Consider the following 11219-nt stretch of genomic DNA (forward strand, 5'->3'; position numbering starts at 1 on the left):
CTACCAGTGCTCTATAGTTGTGCCTGCCATCTGCCGACAACTGTCCAAGTATTTCCAGTGGTTGTCCCTTCAAGCTCGTTGCCAGATTTACTGCTTTCTGCTCCTCTGTACACCAATTCATTTCTGCCAATAGCTCAAATTGTGCTCTATATGCTTCCCACTGTGCCTTCCCATCGAATTCCTGCGGCTTCATATCTGGGATGTGACTTCTAACAGGACTGAAGATGTCTGCATTAGGGGTTTAGCTGCAGGGTCTGGAAGGGGCTTGTCATTGTCTGGGGCTGATTAAGTCGATGGTTAATGTATCCTCCTTGTGTAAAATACAATAAATCATCCTTTAATGTATCTAATTCGTTTTTCAATTTACTAATGTTTTCTATTTGTACTTCTTGCCGCTGTTGTTGACTTTCCTGTAGTTGCTGCTGACTTTCTTCCTGTTTGCTTTCTTGTTCCAGTTGCCACTACTGTAATCTCTCTTCTTGTTTCTTTTCTTTTTCCTCCAACAACTGCTGTAATTTCTCTTCTTGTTTATTTTCTTTCTCCTCCAACCACTACTGTAGTCTCTCTTGTTTATTTTGCTGTTCGAGCTGCCATTGTTGTAGGTTTTCTTGCCACTTCTGTAATCTTTCTTCTTGTTTCTTTTCTCGTTCTTCTTGTTTCTTTTCTTTTTCCTCCAACAACTGCTGTAATTTCTCTTATTGTTTCTTTTCTTTTTCCTCCAACAACTGTTGTAATCTCTCCTCTTGTTTATTTTGTTGTTCGAGCTGCCACTGTTGCAGGTTTTCTTGCAACTGCTGTTGTCTCTCTTCTTGTTTCTTTCCTGGCTCTTGTATTGCTGCCATCAAGTCTGCTAAGCTGTAGTTTGATTTGTCGCTTCTCGTTTCCATTTCTTTTTTTTTCGTCCCACTCTCTGACACCAATTTGTTACGCCTCCAGTCGTTAGTTAATTTTCCGTAAATTCGTTCCGACGAAACTTTAGCGACACAAGTCCTTTCTTAAATAAAACTGGTGTAAAACTTTAGATCATTTTAATGAAAAGAGAGAAAAAATGAGATAAAATTTATGCATACTCTCTTTGCAAAATCGAAATGCAAAACTTATAGTGATTGTATAAAGTAACTTTAATGTGGATTTAACAAAAATGTATGTCTGATCATTTAAATATTAAAAAATGAAATAGAATAATGAAAATATATATTGATGTGTAAAATAATTACATATACATGTATAAGTGGATAATGATTTTAATGCTATTAATGATTGTAAAACTGGACCTACGATTACTAAATAAGATATAAAATCATGTAAAAGCGTGTAAGATTAAGATGTGGATTTAATTGGGAAAGTACATCAGGATGTGAAATTTTGGGAGATAATGAAAGATATATATTTAAATATATTTCTAATCAAAGAAACCAACCATAAGGTCAAGGATAAACTTTCCTAAGTCGTTTTAATACACATTTGTGTTATTTTTATTTTTTATTTTCATATAGAAACAAGTATGAGCAGTATCTAGCTAGCGAGAAAACCGCAATAGATGAAACAAACCATCAGAAAAGCTAGTATTAGAGAAACTAGTTTCGAAACATTTGTGTTTCCTCTTCAGTCTCAAGTGACACTGAAAAGGATGCACGAATGTATTGAAACTTGTTTCTTTGATTTCAAGCTACCTGGTAGTTTATTCCATTTATTGTGTTTTTCATTAGTTTTTAACTATTACACTCGAGATTGTGCTTTTATATTATTATGACCATGTATATATAATAAAGAAATAAAAACCAGAGCTTAAATACAGAACTCCCGCCTTCTTTAGAAGAGGATAGTGTATCAGACTATGCAGAACAAGTTATCCAATAATATGGAAATCACTGTATTGGTCAGAATGACTAACCAAAACCAAATCTAAGTCTTAAAGAAAGGTCATCTGTCCCCCCTTTAGAAGGGGAACATTATAATACATATGGAAAATTATCACATAAAAATAAGACCCTTTTACAAAATGCCTTTTCGTGATATTGGTGCAGAACGTCCTCATAGGTGGCCAGTTCTATTCTGAGCCTACTACACGACTGTCTCCAGTTTTCCTGCTGCTACTAGTAAAGGTGTTTAACAGTGTCAAGGAATAAACTATCAACGTTATTTATAACTCAATCCATTCCAAGCAGTGACCTACATGAAATGCTTTAAAAGTTGGTCTAAGTCCTCTTTTACAACCCCATTGATCATTGAGGGGGATAATCTCGTTTACAGGGACCTTTGCAACTGACCAACACATCTTCCTCATGGGATCCCTGCCCATGAAAGATGGAGATGTTGCTGATATTATCAGTACTGGATGGAAGCTGCTAATAGGGACTTTTGAAACAAGATGGGCATTTGGTTCTTCGTTCTGGGCTACAGGGTGACAACCTATTTGGGGTGCATGACTCAAAGTATCATGAGCTGCCATCTATCGAGGTCTTGGGGAACATTTCGGTCATGAAAGATACATCATCACATGGTTCATGGTCTTCACCCTTGATACCAATTCAATTCTGACCGATGGAGATCATCCACCAGTGACATATTCAGCCTTTCTCCACTGGTCACCAGTGGTATGACCAGAGTGAGGTCATGGTGCTCTGACTGGTGACAGCCTAGGAACCTTGTAAAGACCTCCCCACATGGTCTTGGACTTGTCAACTTCCAATCCACTCTGTCGCCCTTCAGCTATTTGTGTTTCCCTTCTCCCAAAACCAATTTTCAGTCTGTGGTTACAGGTTGACAGATGTCATGGATCTTAATATCAAAGATAAAAGTGCTAAATCCAGGAGAGGATTCCTCCTGGACTCAACATGTCCCTTTTGTCTTTGCTGTAGCCATCTCTCTCTGACGCTCTCTCTCCTGGCTAAAATCCACATTATGAGGACAGAAACCCTCAAATAAATACTGTTGCCTTGGCACAGAAATTTTTCCTTCCTATTTGTTTGTAATATTTTCAGGTGAACTGATTTTCATATACGTGTCAGATAGATAGATCTGCAAATAACCACAGATTCGACCAGAAGATTTATGGAGTAGCCTGTATTTGAGAATTCGACTGAGGGCCTGGTAGTTAGGGTAATCAATTCGTAATCCACGGGTCGCGGGTTTGAATCCCTGTCACACCGAACGTGTTCACTCTTTCAGTCGTGGGGCGTTATAACGTAATGGTCAATCCCACTATTCGTTGGTAAAAGAGTAGCCTAAGAGTTGGCCGGTGGGTGGTGTTGACTAGCTACCTTCCCTGTATATTCCCTAGCTGTTGGCTATTACTGCTAAATTAGGGATGGCTAACGCAGATAGTTCTCGCGAGATCTAAAATAAACCAGACCAATTTGACTGAGTTTTCTTGTGTACGATATAATGAGACTGGCCAAGTTCTGAATGAAATAAACACAATTTTTATTGTAAGCAGACCAAAAGAAAACACAGCATAAGTAACTATATAATCAGAACCAGGGTTGATATTCTACTAAGCTTTCATTCTTTCAAGATTGATCGCTACAGAACTAAAACACGATACTCTCAAATATGGTCTTTACTCGAAGATCTCCAAGTAGTATTGTACCAAGAAAACACGTTTAAATTCAACGGATAACCCGGTTTCTTTGTCCAGTTGACGACGTCTTCTTGTGACCCTTGTTCTCTCACAGTATTGGTTAGCTATAATATAAATATACCATCATTTAGGCCTGCAAAGAATTTTACAGTTCGATGATCCTTTCAATATGGATGCTCTAGGCTACTGAAATATCGACATTATTTGATATAAAAAACAAAGAAACAAAACAACTGGAATAAGCAAACTTCAACGGTTTTATGGATCACATGTTTATACAATAAAAGCATAAAAGGTAAATAATCGATTTTTAAAATTTCCTACATAACTAAAATTAGATACAAAACATACGATATATCTGCATATTGCATATGTATACTTATTACTCTACAAGTAAGCTGGGAGTGCATAATTGTCAGCGCACTGAGTTGGAGGTCTGGAGGGCCAAAACATGCGCTGCACTTTCAGCTGTGGTGTGTTATTAGTGTGACAGCCAATTCCATTGTTAGGTTAAAAGTAGCCATGTATATGCTAAGTGCTGCTGATTGGTTGCCCCCCCCCCCAACACACATACATATACACTCTCGTTATGTTTCAACATACGAACCTCTTGATCTGGATGTTTGCCTACTTGTATATAAATTCAATGAAACATGTATAAACAATATTTTTAATGCACAACGAAACATTAATTAGAATTTGTAATCACACTTTCATATTTTCAGCAGTATTTCCCTGTTATCCTCAGGGATGTCTTTTTTTTATGCATCACTAGTATTTTAGCTCTTGAATTGAGTGACATTTCGGACTTTGTGCTGAGATGTTCGTTTTTAGCGTCCTCAAATCCGAAAGGTTACACACATGATTATGGCTGTGAAATACTACTGAAGCATGTACAAGTTGGAAAATTTGATTATGCATAAAAAAGCACTTTTTATTTTGTTTCTATAAAATTCTGTTGAGGCATATTAAATAATACTGGTATAAATATATCAACATGCTAATAAAGAAACGCGAATTAATTTAATATATTACTACTATTTTTGATATTTCAATTAGAATTTATTTTTGAATAAGGAGAATTGCTGAATAAATTGTATCATTGTAGATGACAATCGGAGCTTTCATGTAGTTCAATAATACCTTTCTAGATGACGCCTTAAGTGTTTTACTTCACATTTCAATATGTTGGAAACCTCATCACAGTAGCTTTGTCAGTCGTTGACTGAGGTTTGGGAGTAGGGACGTTGTCTTGATCAAAGAGAATGAAAATAACTATTTTCTGATAATGTGGATTTATATTCTGTGGTCTCCTTTTCGAATTTGTGATTGTGAAAACAATGAGTGAATTTGAAATAATTTATTTGGGTTACATTTAGTAGTTAATTGAAAAACCTAAGTATTTCGATCAGACGTTTCTGCTTAGTTTTTAATTTTTAGTCGTCTAACTTCGAAGTAAGTTTGTGCTGTTTCGTTCCAGACTTGTATGAAAAACGTCATGGCACTTACACAACCTAGTGTTAATTGTAGTTTGGATGATATTGACCTTAACAGTTTAAAGGTAAGTACAAATCTAAGTTATTGTATTATTATTATTATTACAATTTAGATTTAAGGCTAAGCTTAAATTAAAATACTAACTAACTTATAAATGGCCTGATGAAACTGAAAACCTTGACTTGAGACTCAAGTTGAGTTGAGTAACGTAGTAACTAAACTAGAGATTGTGTAGGGAAGATCCATACTCCCATAGTAGCCTATAGGCCCAGTTAAAGACGAAAATAAAATAACTTTGTAATGTAATTTTTTTATAGCTGAAATGAAATAATTTTAATTTAAGACAGGAGTATGCACGGGGAGGGGTCATGTAGGTCACAGCTCCTAATAACTGATTATGGACTCTGTTATTTTGGTGATTGTAATTATGTTTATTATATTTAATTCCACGCATATCATGTATGTGCGTGTGTTGCTGTGTGTAGCGTACGCACGATATTACACAAAGACTTAACAGGAATCAGCATGTAACTGTAATCCTAATACCAACATTACTGGAATTATGTTTTTTTAATACTTAACATCGTTAGAACTCAAGAGTTCTTTTTAACTTTTGTATGAAGTAAGATCTTCATTTAAGTGCAAATTTTAACATTAGCTGCAGGCTGCAACTTCGAAATTTGGTTATTAAATATTATTATTAGTCCTATATAATAACATAAGATATATTTGATATTGGTGTTGTTTGTTTGAAACAAATACAACTTAAGTTTATCCATCTTAAAATAAAGTAAATACTGTTGGGTTTGATGGAAAGAAAGAAAGTTGAAACATATCAAAAATACTGTTATAAATCGTGTTTGTAGGACTTTGACACTTCTTAAAGATTTAGTTGTATTACTATTAGTACAGTAATAGAGAAATAAAAAGGAATGTTAGTCAATCAAGTTTTTAAACTAATTTCACTTCACTCATTTGGAGTTTTAAAAATCAATTATTGTAAAAGTGCTTTTTTGCTTGAAAGAAAAAATTATTTACATTTTCCTCAAGAACATAACAATTGAAGTCAAGGGAAGGCTGTATGGCTCTTTGACAGAAATTCTCTCCCTCCAACAAAATAATCTACCAAGGCATACAAAAACAAAAAACACCTAGCCAGTTACATTCACATATATATTAGTTTTATTAACAAGCATTTATTGCTGTATAATCCATGTATTATTTACGTTTTACCTACATCCCTATATTTTGGCTTATAATCCCTATAACTGACAGTTTTCCTCTCTATTGTTACCAGATACTTTTTATGATAAATGATGCTATAGTTCATGTACTTATTCATAATGCAATGCTTCTTATGACATTAAATTTCATAGTTTTACACTATGACTAATTATTACCCTGCAGTGCAAAATGTATATTTTTTCTGAAGATTTAATCTTATCTTTGTTAGCACATTAAGTGGTTTTACTTTTACTTTCTAGAACTATGGGCATGAAATCAGAAGGTGCTGGCAGAAGAAAGCATATTTTGTTTTTCATATGACAACAGTTCAGATGAGGTCTGAATAAAAAAAATTAATGCATATATCTCAAAGTAAGATAAATTTCTAATGAAAAGATTAATCATGTTGTCCCAATGAAGGAAATACTGGGTAGGGTTGTGCAAAAGATATTTTTCAAGTTCTGTTTGGGTTTGAAACAGTTTTGATCAAAACCTTAATTTTGAATATGAAATAATCCTGAAAGTTGACTAAACTAGTAATACTTCAAACTTAATCTGCACAGTGTCTCAAAATGATAAAAGTATTGAATAATGACATAAAAAATAGAATATTCTTTCATATATTTTAACTGTTTCATATATATTTTGTACTTTTCCCTAAAACTGAGCTTTGATTTTGTTCTCCTTTATCTCTTATTACCAAGGATGTGTCATGAGAGTTATAGCAAGTTGTATTTGTGTGTATTTAACTTGTGTGCTTGCATTGATTTATTTCTTCACTACTTTCATCTATTTGTTATAGGTTAAATAAATTAAACTTAAATGGGTATCAGAAATTAAACTAGATAGTCTTCCTTAAAGGCTAAATGCATTTTCTTTCAGTTGGGACAAGTTGATTATCATTGCGAGTTTAAGTTAGATACATATGCACGTGTTTTAGGTTAGCAGCTGTTTTCCTCTTTCTCAGTGTTCTGCCAACACTCTTCTGCTGTGTCCATGAAAATAGAAATGAATTGCCATATATTAACATATTTGAGTATGGCATCCAGATGTTATTAGTAGAATAACCTCTGCAAACAGGTAAGTTATAAGTTTTCTCAGTATATTGTCTTTTGTAAATAATATGCCCTTTATTTGCACAATTGTTTTTTAAATTCACCTTATATTTTTAACCAGATTCCCTTATTTTTTATGCCTAGAATCTGGTGGGAGGCCTCATATATGTATCCAAAAAAGTGTAAAAGACAAACCAGCACACACCTCAGTATAAGGCAAACAAGTCAAATACCTTTTAGAAAAATAAAATTGTCTTAACTGGAGCCTAACTTGTTTTTTTTTTCAAACCTTAAACTTGTGTTCAATGACTTGTACAGAGGATGGCTGGATAGGCTCAAGTTGCTGCTCTCTTGGTTTTTATGCCCCCAAGGTGCCCTGTTTTCTCTGTCATAAAAAATTGTTAGCGACTATGAAAAGATACAACCAATTTCACATCTTGCTTGCTGCAAGTTTTTAGGAAAAGATAAAAGATTTCAGTATTATAATGAATGGTACACAATGACTTGCAGATCTTTGTAATAAAACAAATAATTTTGATATACTACTAAGTGTTAATATGCAATAACTAGCTGTTTAGTTTTAGATCATAAAAATGTTTATAAGACCAATTGAATAGGAATGAAAGAGGATTTGTTTGCTTCTATGGTTTTTACCCTATATGTACCAAAGGCAACCCATAGTCTCCTCTAACATCCCTCTCCCAAAAAAGCTTTATAATGCTTGAAAAGTGCCCATTTTGTCAATGAGCCCCTGCCATTTTGATGTCCTCTCCACATTACTGCTTTTGTCTTCTGGTTGTATTGTCTTCACAAGATATAAGACAAAGAAATTTGAGGCCATTGTCCTATCAATCTCCTGAATAAGCTTGTAAACTTCAACAAGATCACCCCTTACCCTTCTTTTCTCAAAATAAAATAAGTTGAGATTGTAATCTGTCTTTATACAATAATCCTTCTGTTTGTGGAATTAAAGTCATTTCTAAGTTTCCATGTCCTAAGTGCATAACTTTAAGCTTCTCAGTACTGAAACTTGTTTTGCACAGTCTCTTCTAAACACTTAAATAAGAGAAATGCTCAAGGGTGTCAGACATTCTCAGCATTTTATCTTCATTATCAAGGTTAAAGTCTGTTTTGAAGTAATTTCTTGTATAATTGCAAATGTTTGCTTTACATCAATCATTGAAAATTACTATAATTTAATTAATAATTGTATAAAAACATTCTTCGTAAATCTGAAAATTGTTAGCTTTGTTTTTACCAATTTAAATCACTAATAAGATATAACATATTTTATGTTGTCATTCAAAATTTGTAGTGCATACTGGAGGGATTTAGACATTTTAATGAAAAGTTGAGAAAAAATGACCTTTATACTCCAAATATATATAAAATAAATTTTTTATTTTAACAAATGTTTTGATAATTTAACAAATATTCTAATATCAAACAGTTGTGTATATTAACCCTGATGAAGCCATAAAGGTGAAATGTTTTTAAAATAAAAATTCTTTTATGAATATTTGGAGTATAAAGGTAGTTTTTTCTAAACTTTTATCAGAACATATTTTATTTTTATAATAAATTTACTACAGCAAAAGAATAAATTTCACCCATGGTTACTTTTATAAACAGTGTATTAATAAGCTTCTTGTGTGATTGATTGAAATTTTTTCCTTTCCTTGACATGTTTTCAAATATAGAATTAGGTATATGTTAACATTCTTGGAATATATTTTAGAAACAGAGTCTTTTTGTACAGATTTACTGGATGTCCAATTGAACAAGTCTGTAAGTAGTGGACACTAGTGAATCAGAAGTGGAGAATCATTAAGCGCATGCTAAATGCCCTCATATTTGAACAAGCATATCATACAATGATCCAGTAGTAATTAATGTCATGCAATCAGTCAGACCTTCATACTACAAATACATGCTTGCTATATTTACACTATGCTATATTATTGTCTAATGTGTTGCTTTTGTTTTTCCTCATAAAATCTTTGTCATTGATCATTCATTTTAGATGGTCATTGCACTCTGTTATTAAATAGTAAGTATTGGATAAATGTCTAAAACATTTATGTTATGATTTTGGAGTGGAAATGCTGCATTTTTGCCAAAGTGGATAACCAATAACAATTCCTTGAGACCCTCTGTAAAGAAGAATAATGTTCAATGTCTTTTAATATTTGAAAACATTAATTCTTGCCCATTTAACACTTGTCACTAAAGTATTCACTGAACTGGCTTATTTATATAGAACTATGTCCCACTTAACATACCAAAAGAAATGACTAAAACCAATTCAAAATATTTTGTCCAAAATAAAAAAGGTAGTAGCATTTATAATTCCCTTTGAAACAATAGATAAAATAATAATCTGAAAGCTAATAGCAATATTAAAAAATCATACAAGGACCCTTTGTATGTATAAGAATATGATGTTAAAAGATAATGTTTTCAAATTTCTTGAAGTTCTTCTAAATAAGTGACATTACAAATATCAACTCTTCCTACCATGATAATATCATCAGTAAATGTAATCTAGATATATTATGTTCATGGAAAACACCATTAAAAAGCATTTTATTAGTTTAAGGACAATGAAAGTAATCAGTGTAATTTAGAGTAGGAGGTAGAGTACGGATTAACAAAATCAATAAAAATATTAAAAATACTTCACAATTTAAAAATTGTCTTGCTGCCATGGATAATTTAGAATTTATTTAGGATAAAATAATTACACCACACATGGTATACACAATTCAAAAAGTAATTGTTGGTATAATGTATTGTGTAGATGCTTGTTTTGCTGATCTGTGACTTAATACATTGATAAGTGCATTCTTATAAACTTTCAACAAACTGTTTAGTTTTTATTATTAATATGTCAGGGCTCAGGTAAATTGCAAGCATATTGGATAACTGAAGGATTTACTTACTTGTCTGTTGGACAAGTTAAAAAGGAGAAAATAAAATATTATAATTAGAAAAAAATACTGTAACATTTGACAGACAAAAAAAGTACCTTGACCCATCATTCATAGCTGTTCTTTCCATTTGGTCTGACACCCATTTGCCTATATTCAGCCCTACCTTCACAAGTACTCATCAAGCCATCTCTCCCTCTCTTGAGCTTTCCCAATTGTGTTGAGCCTCTCATGTTTTAAAGCAATCTGTTCCAAAGGTTAAGTGTCCACAAACTACAGATAATATGGTGTTTACAAAAATGTGTAATTCATGAAGCCAACATTTAACAAAAGTTTAAAGAGTGCAATTAACAATTTCCTGAAAAATGAAGTGCAGGTTTAAATTTCTACTTTCCAACATGTATGTGAGGACAAGCTTGAAGGACCAAATGGTCTCTTGTTATCTTTAAGTTATGTTAGATTTGGGAAATAGCAGTATAAGCAATAGGGCTGTCTAAGAATAATATTATAGTATTGTAGTGACTACCTTGAGCAAGTATCTTGAATTTTAAAAGAAGTGTAGCTAATAGATTAAATAGTTGTATTGATAGTGGAAAAAAAATTAGTTTCTTCTGCACTAATACTAAAGGTCTTTGTAAAATGCTCCTAGAATTGAAGTCTGGCTACTTTTAAAATATTGCATATGGATATTTCATATCACTGAGGTTTTTAACTCTTTTAGCATGGGTTCAGTCCTTGGACCGACCTCATTTTGTGCTTGTTATAGTTTTCATGCTATAACTTTCAAATTAGTAAGCGTATGTTAATGATATTTGGCAGATTATCAATAAACATTACAATGCTTTCATATGCAAAATATCAGTTTTTTTATTAAGGTTTGTTAAGCAATGTTTTACTCATGCCTTTTTTTTCTTTTCGCATGTTACCTAT

General features: G+C 32.7%; 1 protein-coding gene across 5 annotated transcripts in view; it reads left to right on the forward strand.

Annotated features, from left to right (window-relative positions):
* Nucleotides 1-4808: 4808 nt before the first annotated feature.
* The window catches only part of LOC106478754 (serine/threonine-protein kinase mig-15-like), a 129280-nt gene continuing 122869 nt past the window's right edge, over nt 4809-11219 (forward strand). For all 5 annotated transcript variants that reach the window (XM_022382398.1, XM_022382401.1, XM_022382399.1 and 2 more), the window contains exon 1: nt 4809-5144. In XM_022382398.1, coding sequence (XP_022238106.1) covers nt 5070-5144 — 75 coding nt within the window. In that variant the 5' untranslated portion in view covers nt 4809-5069. The remainder of the gene's footprint in view (nt 5145-11219) is intronic.

The sequence above is a fragment of the Limulus polyphemus genome, unplaced genomic scaffold (assembly GCF_000517525.1).
Source record: "Limulus polyphemus unplaced genomic scaffold, Limulus_polyphemus-2.1.2 Scaffold246, whole genome shotgun sequence".
Taxonomy (NCBI): domain Eukaryota; kingdom Metazoa; phylum Arthropoda; class Merostomata; order Xiphosura; family Limulidae; genus Limulus; species Limulus polyphemus.